The sequence below is a fragment of the Arachis duranensis genome, chromosome 7, assembly GCF_000817695.3.
Source record: "Arachis duranensis cultivar V14167 chromosome 7, aradu.V14167.gnm2.J7QH, whole genome shotgun sequence".
NCBI lineage: Eukaryota > Viridiplantae > Streptophyta > Magnoliopsida > Fabales > Fabaceae > Arachis > Arachis duranensis.
The window spans coordinates 75,861,800-75,883,799 of record NC_029778.3 but is presented as its reverse complement, the minus strand read 5'-3'; the positions used below and the strand labels follow the sequence as shown (position 1 = coordinate 75,883,799).

At 33.8% G+C, this 22,000-nt stretch overlaps 3 protein-coding genes across 7 annotated transcripts in view; 1 reads left to right on the top strand and 2 right to left on the bottom strand.

Moving 5' to 3' along the window:
- The first annotated feature begins 916 nt into the window (after positions 1 to 916).
- Positions 917 to 5,005, top strand: LOC107459922 (uncharacterized). Its single transcript, XM_016078230.2, has 4 exons — positions 917 to 1,081; positions 2,730 to 2,852; positions 3,666 to 3,785; positions 4,657 to 5,005. Exons 1-4 carry the CDS (start codon positions 1,045 to 1,047, stop codon positions 4,719 to 4,721), a joined length of 345 nt encoding a protein of 114 aa, XP_015933716.1. The 5' UTR covers positions 917 to 1,044; the 3' UTR covers positions 4,722 to 5,005.
- Positions 5,006 to 5,696: 691 nt separating this feature from the next.
- LOC107459908 (uncharacterized) lies at positions 5,697 to 9,873 on the bottom strand. Of its 5 annotated transcripts, none has more exons than XM_021128236.2 (8): positions 9,609 to 9,873; positions 9,296 to 9,351; positions 9,059 to 9,183; positions 8,248 to 8,407; positions 7,549 to 7,967; positions 6,935 to 7,435; positions 6,512 to 6,614; positions 5,697 to 6,029 (listed from the first exon to the last, which is right to left on the bottom strand). In XM_021128236.2, the coding sequence occupies exons 1-8, from the start codon at positions 9,675 to 9,677 to the stop codon at positions 5,906 to 5,908; spliced, it is 1,557 nt and encodes a 518-aa protein (XP_020983895.1). In that variant the 5' UTR covers positions 9,678 to 9,873; the 3' UTR covers positions 5,697 to 5,905. The 5 variants fall into 5 exon arrangements, with proteins under 5 accessions (XP_020983895.1, XP_020983896.1, XP_015933700.1 ...); XM_021128237.2 differs by having other exon boundaries at positions 5,697 to 6,023; XM_016078214.3 differs by having other exon boundaries at positions 6,935 to 7,420.
- Positions 9,874 to 21,699: 11,826 nt separating this feature from the next.
- Positions 21,700 to 22,000, bottom strand: part of LOC107459833 (gamma-glutamyl hydrolase 2) — a 3,812-nt gene continuing 3,511 nt past the window's right edge. Inside the window, exon 10 of the mRNA XM_016078116.3 lies at positions 21,700 to 21,915. Within this exon, the coding sequence (XP_015933602.1) occupies positions 21,882 to 21,915 (34 nt within the window). The 3' untranslated portion in view covers positions 21,700 to 21,881. The remainder of the gene's footprint in view (positions 21,916 to 22,000) is intronic.

The window sequence follows — 22,000 nt, the reverse complement described above, 5'->3', positions numbered from 1 at the left end:
TTGATATAAAACTTTTTAATTGAATTCCTATCTTTTATTTTATTTATAATTAAATTCTTAATGTAAAATATTTTTTTGGTTAGGTTTCTTTTGCTTAAAAATAAAAAAAGTATTGTTTTAGTACTAACATTTTATTTAAATCTTAATTCTATTTTTAATATTTACAATAACTTATTTTTATTTCAAATCTTTTATTTCGTTATATTTTTGTCATATTATCAAAATTTAAACTTTTTTTTCAAATTATTTTTCTTCTATTGTTATCTTTTTATTTTTTTTCTTTTATTCTTTTTCTACTTTTATTACTAAATCGCTATAACTACTATCACAATTATAATTGTTGTGGCTACTAGAAAAGATAGAAAAATATTATTTGTATACTAAAATCAGCCACCAATATATTTGTGTATAAATATATGTGTGGTTTAATTTATTTTTATAATATATTTATATTTCAGCATATATTTTATACTGGTGACTAATTTTAGTGGCTAATTTTAATATACACGTAATATAATCCAAAAAGATAATACTGGAAAAGAGCTCCAAAAAATATAATTTTGATAGTTTTAAATATTAAGAAATAAAATAGTAGTTCTACATCTTAAATAAAAATTAGAAACAAATTCCTATGATTCTAAAAGTTTAGTACAGTAAAAGTCCACCAAATTTTTAAATCAAAAGGTTTTAATAAAAAAGGATTTTTATAATATCAAGACTCGGTTGCAAAATTTAAATTATATGATAATCGGAATCTGAGTGATACCTAAAGAATTTAATATCCAGCAAATTTGGTGCAGATTAAACATAGATATTCAAATTGATTTTGGAAATAAAAATATTATGTATATATAAAAAATCAATAATTACTGATTCACTGATTACTGAGTGATTAGTGTTGGATTAACGTCACTACGACGTTTATTGACTTTGCTATTGCCATCTCACCCTCTCTTTCAAATCACCCTCTCCCTTATTCTTCTTTCTCTCTCTCTCTCTCTCTCTCTAGCTCTCTCAAGCTTCTGCTGCCAACCAATCTCTGCAATGGGTTGTACTGGATCCTCACAGTCCAAGCCTGATGGTTAGCATCATCCACTATACCCCCTTTTTTTTTTTTTCTTGGGTCTTGTTTTCATTTTTTATTTTATTTTTTCTGTGAGCTGAACTTTATCTTTTGCATTTGGTTCCGTTTTTGGTAAAGGCTTCGGTTGATTGATGATGGGTTGTGGTCAAAATCTGTTCTTTCTTTCTTTCTTTCTTTCTGGGGATTTGTTTGCTGGGGATGCTGTTGATCCTTATAATTGTAGAAACTCCCCAATCATTCTTCTTATCATGTTAATCACTCATGGGATGTGATTATGTGAAGTACATTTGTGTAAAGAAATGAAATTCATACCTTTTGTGATACTGTGAGCATTTTTTTTCCCACTCCTGTGGTATTGATTTTTGTTAACTCTGATTGTATCAAAATTGTTCCAAGCATTTTACATTTCCGGTTAGCCAGTTTCAAGTTCGGATAAGCTGCGATAAAAGAAGAGAATTGTGTTAGGCCTTTGATAGCCAAAGTAAGATTCTGTGGAATTTCAATGAGAGGGATCAAACACAGAATTGTTCTATGGTCCTATGGCTCGAGTATAGTGTCAAATGAGAAACGGAACGGTCAGCGAGAGAGTCGACTGACCTAGTGAGATAAAGCTTTGTTGTTAATCTGCTTGATTGTTTCTGAGGGTGTTCTTTTGTGTTAAACTCTAGATGGTGTTTAGATTTGCTTTAATTAGGTTCAGGTGATCTGTTTGGTCTATTTCTCTTTTTGGAAAATTTAGTCACTTAGTAAACAACTGTAGTTGGTTGTTGGTATTTATTCACTTAATTGATTCCTTTGTGAATTGGGCAGTTAGAAAGGATAAAAACAAGTATCCAATTAGTTTAGTTCCCTTTTCCTTTGAAAATATTTTTTTTTTTTCCTTTTATTTTGAATCTTCAAGATTTTGGTTGAATCACTATAATTTGGTGGACACATTTGAAACAGCATGATGAAGTTTAGAGACCAAATACAGTTAAAACTTTTCCAGTATATTTATAAATTTATCTTTATTCCTTTAAATATATGGTCCGATGCAATTGACATTGAAAATGCTACCTTAGTTCCGAGTATCTGAATAAACATGATGATACTAAAAGTTTGTGTTTAATTTTCCTGTCTTGGAAATAAGGAAGATAAGAAGCTGCAGCTTATATTTGAATATGCTATTTTCTAAGACCCCATCAATTATCAATTGGACTTTCACCGTGTGATCTCTGCATTAAAGTATGTATCCACAAATAGATACATTCATATTGGAGCATTACAACATGATGGGGCCTTTTTTTCGTCTTTCGTTAGTACCATCATCAATTGGTTCTGTAGTGATATTTGTTGATAGATAATAATACCATAAAGGGAAAAAGGTATTGTAGACTGATGATTAAGTAATATGTAAATTGAGGTGCACTCTCAGATTGTTGTTGTTTTCTGTTTCTAAGATTAAGTTGCGTATGTAAATCATGTAATTTCTTGTTATTCATTATTGTTAATACTTGTGGATAGAATTTTGATTCCATAATATACTGAAGTGTAAAATTACCATCCTAGAAGCTTGTTCTTGTTTCGAATTCTCTGGTGGTTTCAGCTTAAAGTTCAATATCAGTTTCCATTTGCACCAATATAAAATTGATGTATTTTATAACAGGGGCAGCGAAAAAGATCCGGAAGCCTAAGCCTTGGAAGCATCCTCAGCCAATAACAAAGACTCAGCTAATACAACTGCGCGATGAGTTCTGGGACACAGCTCCCCACTATGGTGGCCGTAAAGGTATTACAAAAATTTAATAAGCTACTATATTTGGATTCTTTCAAGACTTACGCATAATGAAATGGGCTAAGTAAACACAAGTGGCCTAGATGGTTCTGCTAGGTTTTTGTTCATATCATGGTGAAATGAATGATGAAATGTGATTTAAGTGTGTTTATCCGAAGAAGATAGGTTTTCACCTAAAGCTAATCAAGGAAAAATAGAAAATACTGCACTATTTTAGGAGCTCTATTTGATGTTAGTCACTCATGCATATAGGGTTTATGCGTTGTGGATTCTCGATTCTCTTGCTTTATACGTAGAACTCTGGCTGCCAGGAACAGTAGATGGAATTATATACAAAATCGAGTTGACTCTGATGCTCGAGTATTGTCGAAAGAATCCAAAGTAGAATTGCTACTTAGCTTAGAAATATGGAGATAAGATAAAAAAGGAAGAGTTACTTTTAGTTATTGTTCCCACAATGACTTTGCCAAAAGAATCCACATTAGAATTAACACTTAGCTCTATGGAGATAAGAAGATAGGGAGAGTTGCTTTTATTTATTGTTTCCACAATGGCTTTGCAACGTTTTAGTTATAGGAAATTATTGAAAGATGATGGCGTCTTCAAGTGGAAACGCCAAGAATCATAGTATGTTTAAATAGCAGCCATCTCACGATAACATAATATAATAACTCCAATTCCGAAAAGAAAGTTAATATCATATGAGTATGCAAGTCTGGTCAAAATCATTTTGTTTTGTTTCATGTATGAATAAATGTTAGTTTTTTCAAGTTAATTGAAGTGCATATCCTGTTTTCTGGATGCTAGAGATTTGGGATGCTCTTCGAGCTGCTGCTGAGGCTGATCTAACTTTAGCACAAGCGATTGTGGATAGTGCCGGGGTTATTGTCCAGAGTTCGGATTTGACAGTATGCTATGACGAAAGAGGTAACCTATTTCCTATTGAAATCACTTATTTTATCTTGTTATTGAACAAAATTTTAAAAGTAGAAGGCGACCAGAAAAGAGTTAAATGATTAGAGTCTTGCTTTTAAAGTTAAAATTGAAAGTTATTAGAATCCAAATATCTTTTGTGGAGCTTCCAACAGCACTACCATACTTTTTTGTAATAATTATCCAACTGTGTGGTCCAACCTTACTCTTATCATGTGACATCCACCTTTATGATGTGGATTACTATTGAGTGAGTACATTGCCTGTTGTTGAAAGCTAGTTCACCCCACCACCATCACGTTTTTTCACCCAATCATGCTACATGTATATCAAAAATTAACTACCGAATCAGCCACCTATATAGAATACATGTTGAAATACAAAATATGCATTAAAAATGAGTTAGATAATATATGGATACACAAATACATAGTGACTGATTTTTTAGGTACACGTAGCATTGTTATTTTTCATCCTAGTTGCCCTATCATATAAACATACAACATGCTTATGAAATATGAAATATGAAGTGTACATATATGCTACAAAATCCCCGCAAATACTGAATTTATTTTATGAAGGGTGGCATGTCTAATCCTTGCCCAAATTCATTGTTTTCGACAACGAAGCTTTCCCAGTTGAATGGTTGCCTTAGTGTTCTATCATCAATCATATTTGTTTATTTATTTTTGTCAACCAAAAAGAGGGAAATTGTACTCTGGATCTAGTGTTCTTCATTATGCAGCTATGAGATTCCCTTTTATTAGCAGTATTTTTTTTCCCTTAAATGAAAATACCCAAAAGTAAAAGAGAGAAAATATATTTGTTTTGTTTTGATTGTTGCCTGTATATACTTGTTTTGCAGGAGCAAAGTATGAGCTACCAAAGTATGTATTGAGTGAGCCAACTAACCTGATTCGGGACAGTTAAATAACAGACATTATAAATAGTAACATTGAATGATGAGAAAGCTATATTGTAAATCAATGTATATTATGATGATCTCATTGATTTGGTAACTTTGCATAGAGTAGTAGCAACTGTTATTTTCCCTTTCCAACTGCAACTCACCTTTGACAACTGTCTGCTTTTATGTTTCCTCAATCAATTGAGCAAATCTCTTTAAGTCTGTTCCCTATTATGCTTTGCTAAATACGGCTCCATTATTTATTTTCCATCAAAGATTAATGAAATGGACATGGCAATTCTGATTACATGCTTGATTAGAATATAGAACTTCTCAATTGAGATTTTGATTTGCACTTTCCATAAGATGTTGTATAAAGGGCTATTTACACTATAATGCAAAAATACTGAACAAAATATGACTACGCTTAGCATGTTAATGGTTAGCTTGTGTAATCAAATTGTTGGATTGGTAAGTGTAATACTAAATGCACTAATAGAAAAAATAAAAAAAAATAAGAGGTTAATTGGGAATTTAGGCTACCATGCAATAAATATATTTTCACCAAGATTTTTCTTCTACGTATTCAACTTGTTATATTTGCAGTGTTATACCGATTACCGATATAAGCACATGAAAATTTCAGGCCAATTAAATCAGTGAAGTCACTAACAAATTGTCAAACTAATAACAAGATGATCAACTAAGATCTAATGTGGTTTCTCTAGCTTGACCAATTTGTATCATTGTAAAAAGACATCAAAAGCTTCTATTCTCAATTAGATTCACATTTTTTTTTCTCATTGAGCATTTGTGCACAGTTCAAGTGAAGATGCAGCTTAACTTTTTTTTTTTACCGGTATTCTGCTTTTGCTTTATTGCACAATAGAATGATCCATTCTAACTGGCATAGCCTCGCATTGAAAAGGCATCTATGGTTTCCTCAAGAAGCCTTGATTAAGAGTTGGCACTTCACAATGGTTAAGACAAGAGGAGGATGTGAGAACAAATGAACAATATTAGAAAGCGAGTGCTCAAGGAAAACATACAGATAAATGTATTTCAACTGCCTTGAAAACTTCCATGATAGTAAAAATATCTACACAATCCAAAACCCTCACTCACATCATTACTGTACTATCAGCAGCACTAATGGATCATACAGCTTAAACCATTGTCTCCACAATCCTGTAATTCTATCTTGATCTCAAACTCTCTTGAAGAATGAAAGTATATTGCCCTGTTTGGGATCCTTGTTTACCGTTTTCTTGCTTCCTTTTCCAGTGGTATTCGCCACAGCTGGAGTCTTCTTAGTTGCCGGGCCACTGGAACTTCACACCAGTGAATACAAGGTTAGTCACAATTAAGAAGCTTGAACGACAAGGCAGTAAATGACTAAAAGTAATCAAGCTTAACAATCTACTTTGTTAAATATCTTAAAAGTAATTAGTCCAAATTATTTTCAACACAACCACAAAATAAACAGGCTGTGTTTTTCTAATAGGTTCCGTGTTTTATGTAAAAAGCTTCAAGCACACACAACTTAGCTGCACTAGATTCAAGCACAAATCTCCATAACGTTTAGCGTTAGTTCAATAAACTCGGTTCAAATTTTAATATCACAATCACAAAATTTTTTCTTGGAAGACCTTGAAAGTTGAAATATCAGAAATTCATTGTGGGGTGCAAGGAAAAGCCTAAGTAGCACTGTTATAGTGCTTAGAGGGCAACTGATTCTTTTCAGTGTTGCCTGTTACCAGTCATTTTGTTCAAATGCTAGAAATATAAGGAATTAAGGATGAATAGCACTAACCTGTTGACAGAATTGGTAGATACATTATTCTCAGATTTCTTTGTTGCAACCTTATCAGCTTTCTTCGCTTCTGTTTCCTCCCCTTCCCAGACTACTTCAGTTACTGTAGAGAAATAAATAAAATAAAATACAACAGAAAAAAATGTAACATAAAAGACTTGTTTCCTGAGAATTGCTAAATTACTTGACATAATTCACCCCAAGATCATACAAATAAAGTTTATATGAAGTTGATACTTAATGAAGTTGTAAAGGCGATAAGTTGCTGTTCAAAAAAGATTAAAAAGTGGATAGTTGATCTTTAATAAAGAACAAAGTTCAAAAGAGAAGTTCCAAAGAAATCTATTATATTCATAGAAAAGTTAGCTCATAATCTTTAAAGCAAATTGGGGATATGAAAACTGCTTTACAAAAGATAGATACCTTCTCTCCCTCGTTCATCAATTCTGGTCTTCATCACTTTTCTCCTCTTCGGTGAACCAGGTGCAGCATTCTTTGTACTATCCTTATTAACAGAAATATCAGGAGCACAACTCTGTGGCTTCTCACTAGATGATTTACCATTATTTGTGCATTTGTTGATAACCGATAACTCTTCCTGGAAAGGTTGGTTGGCTTTTTTATCAGATGATTTTTCTTCCTTAGCCATTGGTTTATTTTCTCTCTTTGTATCAGAATTTAAGGTGGCTTTCTCCGATGACTTGTTATCCTTTTGTTTAGAATCTTGAGATGATTGCTTCTTTGGCAATTCTGGTGATGATAAACTGACAACATCTTCATCTTCATCCGATAAGTCAAAGACAACCCTCCTTTTCCTATTGGATGATCGCCTTACTGTGACATCTTGATTATCATCATCGCCACTGCCATCTGCTTCACGAGCGCTAGCTTGGGCATCTTCAGTAGCTACTGAAACATTTGAGTCTAAATAAATATAATGGAGACAATATTAACTTTTATATTACTATTACTTTACTATTAAAATTAAAATCACCAAGAAAATTGTGAAAATCTAAAATATTGCAATTGATACCAACCATTATGATTCGAAACTGTGTTACTACTTTCTACTGGCACGGAGCTAGGCTTGGGTTTTGCAGATGCACGACCCCAAAAGCTTGCCAATGAACCACCAGTAGAAGAACCACTTTTATCAGATTGTGCTTTCTTTTTTCCTGCAGGCACTACCTTTTCTTTGTCTTCACTGGGTTTGTTAACCTGATCATGAACTCCTGTACTCCCTGTACCATTGCTTTCACTCTTTACATCTTTCACCACATCCTCTGACTTGAGATCAGCTCTGGGAATTGTATCGTGTGCTATATTTTTTTGAGGTTGCAAAACATTCATCTTTGTTTGTCCTATGCCTACTGAAGCTTTTGTCAGTGGAGTTGCAGCAACCACTGGCATGCCATCTACATTTCGTTGAACAAAAGAACTAGATATGCCACAGAACCTGAGAAATATGTTGGTTAGCATCGTGATGAAAATAGAAAATTCTACAACTGCTACTGTACAGCACACTATTTGTTGATTGAGCTAGCATGACATTTTAAGTCTCCGTGCATAATCATATGAAATATGTATGCAAATATTAAATGAAAATAGAAAATTGACTGAAATTAGAAATTAACAAACTCAAGATAACTAAATACTTTCAACCTCTCACTGCACTATCAGACACGCTAAACAAATGCTTCTGTACCGTATAGAAATTTTGAGGGCATCGAACCTACCTGTTATCTCTCAAGCAATTGTCGACTGACCATGGCTGCTTGAAGAGCTCCTCTGCTTGAATAAATTCTGCATTCCAAAGCACAGCCGGGTCCTTTGGGATGCTAGCTTGCACACTGTATACCTGAATTGAGCAATTGCCATCAAATTCTTGCTGTGCTTCTGCATAAGAGTGGGAAAAGATTAATGTATGTATGTAAGTATTCCTAACCCCTGATGTACACAACCGATAGGCCACTTCATATCAAACAATGACAATCAAACACTTTCTGATCATACAACCAGTGAAAGCTCTTGATAAGAACTAACCATTTATTCCATTATATGCAAAACTGAGAGTGCAGGTCATACCAAATGTTGTGTAAGAGAATCACCAAATAGATTCAAATCAGGTTGAATAAGACACTAAATAACAACCCCTGTTTAGCAAGAGTTTAAGGAAACACAAATTAATGCAGGTTCTGTTTGTTTCAAGACTGGCCTTTCAAGCCTGATATCTTGAAGATTAATCACACGAGAGTAAGCTAAGCAGCTAAACAGCAATGAACGAAAATCATAATGGATCCAAGGTTTTATAATCAGAATTTGAGAAACTAAGACACGGAACAAGAAATAGTTATGACACAATGAAAATCTCTTACTGAAAGGGTGCCGCAGTGAAAACATTAACCAATATGGAGTAGTTAAATTTGGTTCTTATATCCTCTCCTTTTCTAACAAATTCCTATAACGAAGATGAAATCACAGCATGTAAAACACTCTAGCATACTGATTAATTACTTCTTGGTTCAGAAAATGATCATAGGATAGTACCTGCTAGCTTTGGGCCAGTAACAAGCCTTATGTGGTAACTTGGGTGGCTGCCCTTTAACCAGCCAGACAAAGCATAAACAACCTCCAATCCACCATCATGCTTTTCAACAAACTCCTGAAGCAACCTTTAAAAAAAATAATAACTGCTCATAAAATCATAGCATTATTTTTTGGGAGGGAAAAACAAAAAATTTAAGGCAATTTTTTTTTTCTTTTTGAGGGGGCGTTAAATTTTACCTCTTTGCCTCATTGGAAGATATCATGTAATTACGACTAAGCCACTTATATGAAACCTGAAAAGTACGCAACACTCTATCGAATCAAAATTTGCCACTAAAACGAAACAAAATTGGGAATAACAAGACGCGAAATTGGTTTGACCCACAAGAAAAACCCTCCGAAATTCAAATCCAGAGAAAAAAATTTAACGAATTTAAGATTTCTCAAAGGGAAAAAAGAAAAGCAAATGGTAAGTGTGAAGTTGCTTAAATTACCCGAGAATCAGAGAAAATGGGGGAAAACTAAAAGGAATAAGAAAGAGAGAATATACCACTTGAAGTTTATCGGAGACGAGGGATTCAATCTCTTCGACCAAAGCTAGGGTTTGGGTTTGCGCCATAAGGAGAGAACGATTACGAATTGTTAGAGAAGAAGGTTTTCGCGGTTTTTGGTTTCTAGTTTTCTACTCTTTTCCCTCTGCTTCGGATTCCAATTGCCAATTAGAAATACCTCACACTCTCATCGTTTTCCCGCCAAATGATGTTCCTTTGCCCTACACACATTCACGATTGGCAAGAATTTCTGATAAAATTAAATAGTTTGTTAATATGAAATGGGATGGGTGACCATGTGGTTTGGATACATAAATTAAACACTTAAACTGGTTCCAATAGATTTTAAATTAGATATTTTAATTTTTAATAAATTTTTATTATAATTTAATTTTGATGCAATACATCAAATTACGTATTATTATATTAGTAAAAATAACTATTTTTAAAAATTAATATATGAATAATCATCTAAAAAATAAATATGATTGAACGATTATATAAAATAATTTATACTGTCAGTATATTATGTTGAATTAAGAAATTAACTAACATAATTGATGATGACAAATATTAGATTATTGAATTAATTACTCAATTAGCTTTGATCATTTTGGTTTAGTGATGCAGGCCAAATTGATATACAAAGTCAGCCCAAAATGAATGAAAACAAAAACAAGGCTGGCGGGTTACAAATAAATGAAAGTAAAAAAAAAAAAAAACAAAGCAAGGAATCAGACGGGTCAAGCAAATCAAATCCGATCCAAGCCCGATTGCCTCTTTCATTCAAACACTCCCATGTGCTTTTACCAAAAAGCAATGTACACACTTTTTTCTCTTAGTCAGAGAGCAGAGAAGTAAGAGAGAGCTTCTTCCCTAAGCTATTCACTAAAGGCAGAGGTCTAATCAACCATTTCAAACTACATTAAGCTAAGGCAAAGGTCAAAGATAATACATTTCCTATTGCATGCATACTGCGTTCTTCTCTTCTTCCCAACTCTCTGCCAGTCCGAAAATGGGATACATGAGAAAGATGAGTTCTGTTCTTCACTGCTATGCATCTACGGTTAAAATTATGTCTTAGGGATCAAGTTATTTTTCAATGGCCAAGATCTGAATTTACCATTGAAGATATCCGTTTCTGCTGATATGTGGCTTTCGGTCAACAAGAGAAGGTCAAAACCAAAGTTTTTATTTTGAGGATTAATGGGAAAAAGTGAGATGGTGGGTTGGTGTAGCACAAAACTCAAGAGTTGACCTAGGAAAGAGCAACTCAGCAACATGCAAGGAGATAAAAGAAGATTTTTCACCATTAAGAAGCAAAGGAGAGATAACCCAGTGGATTGAGATTTTGTTCTGTGAAGAGCTTTCTGAAGAAGTTCATCTACTTGGACAGTGCTTCCTAGTCAAAGGAGCATTCCGCCAAAATGAAGAACTGAATCAGAGGCTAGCAAATCTGGTTTATCACATAGCAAAGAGGCTGTTGATGAGTCAATCTCCTTCATGTTTTACAGATTGTAATTTTATTTTTAATGTATATCTTTCTGTAATTTCTTGAGTGTGAAAAGACATAAAGAGATAGCTCAAGTAAAAGCCAATGAGTGTTGAAAGGCTGAGTGATACACTTGAGAGAAAAACTTAGAGTTATTTCAAATTTCTTTAGGTAAGTCAGTGTCTTGTATCTTGTACCAATAAGGTACCCCTTTCTCAGTTGGGTGAGCACTAAGAGTGAAGAGTTAGGTATTAGTATAACCAAAGTCAAGTTAGGTTAGAACTTGAGTGTGAAAGGATTGTGTCAATCCTGTGAAATTGGTGTATGTAATACTTTAACTATAGTAGAAATTCCACTACTGTTGTGGTGGAGACTAGATGTAGGTTGCATATCACAAGGAAACCGAACCAGGATACATGATGGTGTTAGCTTTTCTCTTTTCTGCTCTGTCCTGTTTTCTGATATTCATGAGACAAAATGGAATTGTCTCATAAATTTTTTGCTGCTAAGTTCAAACAGATTCAGACAGCAAGTTTGTTGTAAAGGGTTAAGTTATTAAAAGTAGCAGAATGTCATAGATTCAACCTCTCATTTTCTAAGCCTTCTACAACCTTCAATTGGTATCAGGAGCTAAGGTCTCAAGAATCAAGCTTCACCACTTAGAGCAAAGATCCAATGGTGAACAACTTGGGCACAACCACAGTTGTCTACACCCTCACTGAAGGCCAGTCAAACAACAGGCCTCATTTTTTCAACGGGAAGAACTATGCCTACTGGAAAGAGAGAATGAGGATCTTCATTCAATCTATTGATTACAACATATGCAAGATCGTTGTAAGCGGTCTCAGGATTCCAACAAAAACAAGTGCTGATGGAGTGGTGACTCCAAAAGAAGAAGCTGAATGGAATGAAGACGACAAGAAGAAGATGGAGCTGAATGCTAAAGCCATCAACCTTTTTCACTGTGCTATCAGCTTTGAAGAGTACCGAAAGGTGTCTAGATGCAAGACAGCCAAAGAAATATGGGAAAAACTCCAGGTTACACACGAAGGCACTAAACAGGTCAAAGATACGAGGATTGATATGCTGCAAAAAGAGTACGAGATGTTTAATATGAAGGATGGAGAAAGCATTGATGAAGTGTTTGAGAGATTCTCAATCATAATCAACAACCTTGATGTTATGGGTACAAACTACTCAAAACAAACCCTAGTGAGAAAATTCTTTAGAAGCCTCACAAAAGAATGGGAAACCACAGCCATTGTCCTAGCCAAGAGCAATAACCTAAGTCCTATAACCTATGATGAGCTGAGAGAAAAACTCCTTGCCTATGAAACCACACACAAATCCGGACTCAAACAAAAAGGGGGCATAGCCCTCAAGTCAAAAATAGAATCAAAAGAGAGTGAGTCTAGTGATGGTATTTTAGATGATGAGCTTATATTTTTTGTTAGGAGATTTAGAAGGATGATGAAGAACAAGGGCAAATACAAGGGTTCAAGCTCAAAGGAACATAAGATGGACTTGATCAAGGTGACTTGTCATCATTGCAAGGAGGCTAGACATTTCAAGCTAAATTGTCCGAAGCTCAAGAAGGAGGAAAAAAGGAAGAAAGAAAAGAAGAGAGTGCTCATGGCAGATTGGGAGGATCTTGAGAATGATTCCAACGAGGAAGAAGATTCTGAAGGTGAAGATAAAACCTGCTTCATGGTTGGAAATAATCATCTTGATGAGGTAAATTTTTATGACTTGACTATAGATGATTTACATGCTATAATTGATGATTTTACTCTAAACACCTAAAAACTGCTAGACAAGTACAATAAATGCAGATCTGAAAAAGATGTGTTAAAGGCTGAAAATGATTTTTTAAAAGAAAAAGTGAAGGAAACTGAATGTGTTTTGAACATTATCGAAGAAAACAGATTTCTAAATTCTGAACTTGAAAAATTAAAAGGAAAGCACATTGTGGATCCTTCTCAAGAATTAATTGATGAAAATGAAAGATTAAATGATATGATTAAAAGGTTGAATGGTGACTTAGCAAAATTTGCTCAAAGTTCTAGTAACTTGGACAAATTGCTTGTAAGTCAAAGACCATTGTTTGAAAAATCTGGTTTAGGTTATATAACCAAGGAAAATGCTTCTTCATCAAATACTAAATCCACATCCAACAAATCTGGTATTAGATATGTTCCTGCACTTGAGGAAAAATTTGATGAAGTTTACACAAGTAAAACTGAGCCTTCACCAAGAACCGAACCTACTTCAAATAGGTTAGGTCTGGGGTACATTTCAAAAAATGATGTTACTTTCAAGAAACCACCATTTTACAACAAAACCTCATATTCGAAAGGTCCAAAAATTTTCAAAAATTTTGGTGAAAATGCTTTTGCAAAAAGGAACAATTATAACAAAAATAAATTTGTCGAAAGAAATGCACATCTTCCAAAAATCAGAAAATTTCAGCCCTCTAATCATTTCCAGCATAGTAGCTCACCTCAATTTCAGCAACATGCATCAGGAAATCATTGTATTAATTGGAAAAAATTTGGTCACTCATATTCACAATGCTTAATTGAAAAAAGAATTGTAGGAAACCAAATTTATAATGTTGTGTGTGATTTCAATGCACTTGGGCAACCAAGATGGATTAACTTCAAAGGATCCAAATTAATTTGGATACCTAAGGTTACTTGAAGTTTTTCATGCAGATTTGCCTAGCGTCCAAGAACAAAAAGGATATGTGGTACTTGGATAGTGGATGCTCAAGGCACATGACTGGAAGGTCAACTTACTTCATCAAACTAAATAAATATGATGGAGGTTTTGTGACCTTTGGAGATGATGGTAAAGGTAAAATAGTGGCTGTTGGAAAAGTAGGTAATGAACACTCTACTTTCATTGATGATGTATTTTTGGTACGTGGTTTGAAGCACAATCTTTTGAGTATAAGTCAGCTGTGTGACTTAGGATACTTAGTGACATTCAAAAGATTTGAATGATGTGTTATGAATGAAAAGACTAATGAAGTGCTTTTTGTTGCCAAGCATTGTAATAATGTGTATGGACTTACCCTTGATGAACTAAAGGATCAAAATGTAGCTTGTTTTCATTCTAAAGAATCTGAAAAGTAGCTATGACACAAGAGATTAGGCCATGCAAGTATGTTTCAAATAAACAAACTTGTAAAGAAAGGGATAGTAAGAGGTCTTCCTTTGATAAGGTTTGACAAAGACATCATTTGTGATGCTTGCCAAATGGAAAAACAAACAAAAAGTTCATTTAAACCAAAGGAAGACATTTCAACTAAAAGGCCACTTGAGTTGCTACACATTGATTTATTTGGTCCAACAAGAACCCAAAGCCTAGGTGGTAAATATTATGGTTTAGTAATTGTGGATGACGATTCTAGGTTTGATTGGGTTTTATTTCTTGCACACAAAAATGAAGCTTTTTCGGCCTTTGAAATCTTTTGCAACAAAATTCAAAATGAAAAGGATTTAAAGATCTCTTCTATAAGAAGTGATCATGGAACCGAATTTGAAAATAATTTATTTGAATCCTTTTGTGAAGAATTTGGAATATCTCACAACTTCTCTTGTCTAGGGACACCACAACAAAATGGTGTTGTGGAAAGAAGAAATAGAAGCATACAAAAATGACAAGAGCTATGCTTTGTGAGAGCAATGTTCCAAAATTCCTTTGGACTGAAGCGGTTAACACAGCTTGCCACATTTTGAATAGAATTATCATAAGGAAATTTTTGAAGAAAACCCCTTATGAACTTTAGAAAGGTTACCCACCAAACTTGGACTACTTTCATATCTTTGGATGTAAATGTTTTGTTCTAAATAACAAATACAATTTGGAAAAATTTGATCCAAAGGCATATGAGTGTTTATTTGTAGGATATTTCACAACTAGTAAAGCATATAGAGTTTATCATCAAGATGCTAGAATAATTGAGGAGTCCATACATGTTACATTTTGTGATACTAACTTGGTGCAAAGTGTTTTGGAAGATTGTGATGCAGAGAATCAAGCTCAAAAGAACGATGAGACTACACAAAATTATGAAAATAGAAATTCTGGACAAGCTGAACCATAAACTGTAGTTGCTGAAAATTCAAGAGACAGTTCCATTTTGTCTCATGAATCTGAAGGAAATCTTGAAACCAGTAACTCCCTGAATTCCTTGGTGACTGAATTTGCCTCCAAGTCAACCAGACCTCATGAATGGAGAATCTTGAAGAATTATCCTGAGGAATTTGTTATTGGGGACGTGTCTCATGGGGTTAGAACTCGGTCTTCAACTAGAAAGGCCAATGAAGTAACAAACATTTCTCTTCTCTCTCAAATCGAGCCTCAGAATGTCAAAGAAGCCCTTAATGATCCTTCTTGGATAAACGCAACGGAAGATGGGCTTCTTGAATTTGAGAAGAATCAAGTGTGGACATTGGTTCCAAGGCCGAACGGAAAGAAAGTGACCGGCACCAAGTGGATATTTCGGAACAAGTTAGGAGAGAATGGTAGCATTGCAAGAAACAAAGCAAGGCTGGTGGCACAAGGATATGACCAAGAAGAAAGAATAGACATTGATGAATCCTTTGCCCTTGTTGCCCGAATGGAAGCCATAAGGCTTCTCTTAGCTTATGCTGCTTTTTGTGGTTTTAAATTATATCAAATGGATGTGAAATGTGCATTTTTGAATAGTGTGATAGATAGAGAAGTGTATGTGGAGCAGCAACCGGGTTTTAAAAATAAAGAATTTTCTAACCATGTTTTCAAATTATCAAAAGCTTTCTATGGTTTGAGACAAGCTCTTAGAGCTTGGTATGAGAGACTTAGCACTTTTCTTTTGAAAAATGGTTTTCAAAGACACAACTTTATTTATCAAGAATTCTAATGATTCTTTCATTCTAGTCCAAATATATGTTGATGACATTATTTTTGGATCAGCCAATGAATCCCTTTGTACTGAATTTGGAAAACTCATGACAAGTGAATTTGACATGAGTATGATGGATGAACTTAATTTTTTCCTTGGGCTACAAATTAAACAAACTGAAAAAGGTATTTTCATTCATCAAGAGAAGTATGCCAAGGAACTAGTTAAGAAATTTGGTATGGATAATGCCAAACCCATGGGAACTCACATGCACCCTAATTCAAAATTAGACAAGGGAGAAACTGAGAAAGATGTAGACGAGACTAGATATAGAGGAATGATTGGCTCTCTTATGTACTTAACTTCCTCTAGACCCGATATTGTGCAAAGTGTTGGAATGTGTTCAAGATTCCAATATAAACCAAAAGAGTCTCATCTTTCCGCAGTTAAGAGGATCATTAGATATGTTCATGGCACATCTAATTTTGGCCTTTGGTATCCTAAGATTGATAATTTTTCTGCAGTTGGTTATTGTGATGCAGATTTTGCCGGTGATAGAGTTGATAGAAGGAGCACATTAGGCTTATGTTGCTTCCTTGGAAAGTCCTTGAATGTTTGGTCAAGTAAGAAGCAGCCAACAGTGGCATTATCCACTGCAGAGGCTGAGTATATAGCTGCTTCTTCCTGTTGTTCTCAATTTATGTGGTTAAAAACATAGCTTGCTGATTACAAGTTAAATGTTGAAAATATTTTCTTGTTGTGTGACAATATGAGTGCCATTAATATTTCTAAAAATCTAATTTTGCACTCTAGAACTAAACATATTGAAGTAAAATTTCACTTGATAAGAGAACATGTTCAAAAGGGGGATATTAGCATTCAATTTGTTAAATCAGAAGAGCAATTAGCAGATATTTTTACTAAACCACTAGTTGAGGACAAATTCTATATGCTTAGGACTAGTCTAGGAATTTTAAGCCATGATTCTTTATTTGAAAGTTACTGATATGTTTGTTGAAGTTTTTGTCTCAAAAACAGGGATGAGACAATTCTGGGCAAGTGAAAAAATTCTCTTCAATTAGCGTTCTCTAACTCGTTGCACGTGCAGATTTATTTGGGCCAACCTCAAAATTCTAAACTTGGGTGGTCCTACATGTTTCCTTAATGCACACCACCTCTAGGCCTAATATGAATGTTACATGAGTTTTATTTTGTTTTTGTTGGCCTGTCTGCTTTAGCTTATTTTTTGTTGTTTTCTCTTAAGTCCAAAAAGATTTCAAATTTTAAATTGATTTTTAATTTTTTTAATAAAATCAATTCTTTCTTTTTTATGATGTCAAGCCATTTCAAGTCAAATCAGAAGGTGATGTAATTGCATGGTTTGAGAAAGTTTCTTTTGGGTACGGTTACCAATACTTTTTCTTCTCCCTCCATAACTTCTCCAACCTTTTGGTTTCTCCCCACTACATTTACTGCTTCTCTTTCTTAAAAAAAAATCTGAAACCAACCAAATGAGGAAGAAAATCATAGCTAAAAGGCCACCTCGTGAAAAAGTCTACAAGCTTCCTACAAAACCCTCAACTCGCTCCCAAGACTGAACCTTCACTCCTTCTCCTTCTCCTCCTATCTCACCTCCTAGGACTGACCCCATGGCTCGCACTAAGGACCCTTCAAGGTTCCCCCTTCATTTCCTTTTGATCATTGTTTAATTATATTTGTCATCAAGGGAGAGATTGTTGAGTTAAGAAATTAACTAACATAATTGATGATGACAAATATTAGATTATTGGGTTAATTACCCAATTAGCTTTGATCATTTTGGTTTAGTGATGCGGGCCAAATTGATATACAAAGGCAGCCCAAATTGAATGAAAACAAAAACAAGGCTGCCGGGTTACAAACAAATGAAAGCCCAAAGAAAAACAAAGCAAGGAATCAGACGGGCCAAGAAAATTAAATCCGATCCAAGCCCAATTGCCTCTCTCATTCAAACACTCCCATGTGCTTTCATAAAAAAGCAACGTACGCTTTTTTCTCTTGGTCGGAGAGTAGAGAAGTAAGATAGAGCTTATTCCCTAAGCTGTTCACTAAAGAAGAAAGAAAGAAAAAGATTAAACTTGAAAGGCAGAGGTCTAATCAACCATTTCAAACTACATCAAGCTAAGGCAAAGGTCAAAGGTAATCCATTTCCTATTGCATGCATACTGCGTTCTTCTCTTCTTCCCAACTTTCTACCAGTCTGAAAATGGGATTCATGGGAAAGATAAGTTCTGTTCTTCACTGCTATACATCTACGATTAAAATTATGTCTTGGGGACTAAGTTATTTTTCAATGGCCAAGATCTGGATTTACCATTGAAGATATCCGTTTCTACTAATATGTGGCTTTCGGTCAACAAGAGAAGGTCAGAACCAAAGTTCCTATTTTGAGGATTAATGGAAAAAAATGAGATGGTGGGTTGGTGTAGCACAAAACTCGAGAGTTGACCTAGGAGAGAGCAACTCAGCAACATGCAAGGAGATAAAAGAAAAATTTTCACCATTAAGAAGCAAAGGAGAAATAACCCAGTGGATTGAGGTTTTGTTCTGTGAAGAGCTTTCTGAAGAAGTTCATCTACTTGGACAGTGCTTCCTAGTCAAAGGAGCATTCCGCCATAATAAAGAACTGAATCAGAGGCTAACAAATCTGGTTTATCACATAGCAAAGAGGCTATTGATGAGTTAATTTCCTTTATATTTTACAGATTGTAATTTCATTTTTAATGTATATCTTTCTATAATTTCTTGAGTGTGAAAAGGCATAAAGAGAGAGCTCAAGTAAAAGCCAATGAGTGTTGAAAGGCTGAGTGATATACTTGAGAGATAAACCTAGAGTTATTTCAAATTTCTTTAGGTAAGTTCGTGTCTTATATCTTGTATCAGTAAGGTATCCTTTTCTTAGTTGGGTGAGCACTAAGAGTGAAGAGTTAGGTATTGGCATAGCCAAAGTCAAGTTAGGTTAGAACTTGAGTGTGAAAGGATTGTGTCAATCCTGTAGAATTGGTGTATGTAATACTTTAACTATAGTTGAAATTCCACCACTGTTGTAGTGAAGATTGGACGTAGGTTGCATAGCACAAGGCAACCAAATCAGGATATATGATGGTGTTAGCTTTTCTCTTCTCTGCTCTGTCCTGTTTTCTGATATTCATGAGACAAAATAAAATTGTCTCATAAATTTTTTGCTGCTAAGTTCAAATAGATTCAGACAACAAATTTGTTGTAAAGAGTTAAGTTATTAAAAGTAGAAGAAGGTCATAGATTCAACCCTTCCTTCTCTAAACCTTCTACAACTTTCGTATTAAAATTAAACTCTTTATTATTCTAAAAATTTTTGAAAAGATTTTTTGTTATAATATTGAGACTAATTTATCAAGGACAAAAATAATTTATCTAAAATAAAATAAAAAAAATAATTTAGGTGGTTACTTTAAATTATATTTAAATCTTAAGAATAGCTTAAATCTGAAGATATTTTTATTTTATAAAAGAACAATCATTTTATATAAAAGTGAGAAAAAAAACATTATCTTTTCAAGAACCTCAAGTATTTTTTGGTTCTGCAGTTACTGAATTTCCTTTTTTATAAATAATATTTTTTATTTTAGAAATGATTTAGAGCATTTATATTTACAAGATCTTTAAATTTTTTTTTATATAAATTGAACATATAAATAGATAATATTCTTCGTCAAACTAATTTATTCAACGGTGGTATTTTACGAGGCTAAACGATATCATATACAAGTTTCGATTTACAAAAGTATATATAAGCTATCTTATTAAACTTTAAATGATATTACTCTAAATATTCTCATATTTTGTAAAATATAACGAGCAACATTCCATTAAACTTGACACTTAGTGAGAATCTTTATATGAGAATGAAATAGAGTGAACAAGTTAAGTTTTAAGATTTTTTTAAAAGTTATACTCAAAATTTAAAGTAGTTATTGAAATTAATAGTTAGTTAATTATTTAAATTTGTCTTTAAAATTGCCCTCCAAAAGATCAGAACTATTAAAGCACTTTCCGTTTATTGCTTGCCATTAAAAAACTAAACTGGACTGATTTTTACCACACTGATACTATAACGATTAGATGATATGACAGAAAAAACTTTATTTTGTAATTTGATCTCTTTTCTCACTTTTAAAATTCTAATATTTAAAATTTTAAATATTCAAACCTAAATCTGCGAGCATAAAAAAATACTCCTTATTTCTTCCTGTGTTGCAATACTCCATTGTCCTTGAATTCAAAAGGTAGTATGTTTCTTGAATCATTCATTCTTTTTTCATTGCTGCATTAACTTAAATTTCTCCTTTTTTTTTTCACCTTTTTCTTCTTATTGGATAATACCTTTGGAAGAAAAGAATAAGTTCAACAACAACAACAAAAAAAGTATATGAATGCCGTTTGATAGCCCAAGGAGCCATATTTAAGATGAATTATTATAAAATATAAGAACGAAAACTAGTCATATTAATGATAATGTTACTTTACACAGTCCCATTTTTAGTGTAAAGCAATTGAGTATAAATTTAATTCTCTGAGCATATCTAAATTATTCAGTGCCATCTAAAGATCTACACAATTGCTGGAGCACTTATTGGCACCAAGTAAGAGAATTTTTCCTAAAATTTTGTCCGGATAAATACTGGTAATATAATTACTAGAAATAATACTTTTAAACTCATGAGCAGAAACCACTTGCTAAGAGTATTTTGAGTCACTTAAACCAGCACGAACATTTAGATTCAATTTGTTCCCAACATCATCAACAATCCTCCATCTATTATTATATGCAATAATAGATATTAGCCAAATCAGAATTGAAGTTATCAAAAACAAAACTTTCATTTGATCTTATACCTCAAGCACACTTTTTTCTTCTTTGTATTTTTTATTTTTATCATGCTCAACAACCTAAAGAAATCCAAACTAGTTACTAACCAACATTGAACTGAGCAATACGAACACACCGTCTAAAAAGTGCCTCATATTTGGCGCCTTTGGGATCAGTGAGAATGTGCCAAGCCTCGCGAGGCACGTGGGGGTTTCATCTAAGAAAGGGAAGGTGTTGGTGTCTAAGAGGAGTGCAAGCTTCTTGAACTGTTGCCAAGGAAGGGAGAGGTCGTCGGCAAAGTCAGAGGAGCTGAGCTAGAGGTGGGAGTACCAATTGCAACTTTGAGCGGCAGAGAGGACTTTGGAGATTGCAATGATTTGGTGGGCAATAGTGGGGTGGGAGTGTGGGAGGCAGAGGGCGAAGTTGTAGGCGGTAGAAAAGCGATAATGGAAGAATATGGCAGTGCATGCAGCCAAGAGAACAAAGGAAAAAATAAGGAAAAGTCGACAAAAAGTGAAGATAATTTAGAAATTAGGGTTTTAAAAGGAGAGAAAGGAACCAAATTGTATAAAGAAAGTTTCTTTTGCCACATTAGCTAGCCGTTACTCATTTTGATAGCAATCAGTCCAGCTCAGTTTTTTTATGACAAGCAATGGATAAAAAGTGCCTTAAGGACTACTACGAGTCCCGGAGTACAATTTCGAAAACATATTTGAGTATATTAATTTCAGAGATCACTTTGAGACTTAAGTACAACTTCAGAGACCATTTTAAAGCTTAACTCTAGTCATGATGAATCGAGTGATATCATGTATAATATTATCTAACGTAAGAATTCAAAGGTTGGGGGTATCATTATTAAAAGATATTGTTATGTAATACAACATGCTAATAAGGATAGCCGAGTAGTTTCTCCTCCTTTGTGCACAAAAATATTATTTCTGAAACATACAGTGATGATAATACAGTGCCCAAAATAGCATCCATTGACTCCATTTTTACTATCTGAAGAGATAAACTTCATCATATCCTTTTCTGCAAGTAGCAAAAAACATCAACATCAATAACTTTATATGCAAATAAAATTTTTTTTTTTTTTTTTTTTTTCAAAAGATATGTT

What these genes read in the sequence shown, in the direction of transcription:
- LOC107459922 (XM_016078230.2), top strand. Translation starts at nt 1,045, where the DNA reads ATGGGTTGTACTGGATCCTCACAGTCCAAGCCTGATG. An exon ending in CTCACAGTCCAAGCCTGATG is followed by an intron (nt 1,082 to 2,729) that starts GTTAGCATCATC and finishes ATTTTATAACAG; the next exon opens with GGGCAGCGAAAAAGATCCGG. An exon ending in AGTATGCTATGACGAAAGAG is followed by an intron (nt 3,786 to 4,656) that starts GTAACCTATTTC and finishes CTTGTTTTGCAG; the next exon opens with GAGCAAAGTATGAGCTACCA.
- LOC107459908 (XM_021128236.2), bottom strand. Translation starts at nt 9,677, where the DNA reads ATGGCGCAAACCCAAACCCTAGCTTTGGTCGAAGAGATTGAATCCCTC. An exon ending in TACTGGCCCAAAGCTAGCAG is followed by an intron (nt 8,408 to 9,058) that starts GTACTATCCTAT and finishes ACTCTTATGCAG; the next exon opens with AAGCACAGCAAGAATTTGAT. An exon ending in AATTGCTTGAGAGATAACAG is followed by an intron (nt 7,968 to 8,247) that starts GTAGGTTCGATG and finishes CATATTTCTCAG; the next exon opens with GTTCTGTGGCATATCTAGTT.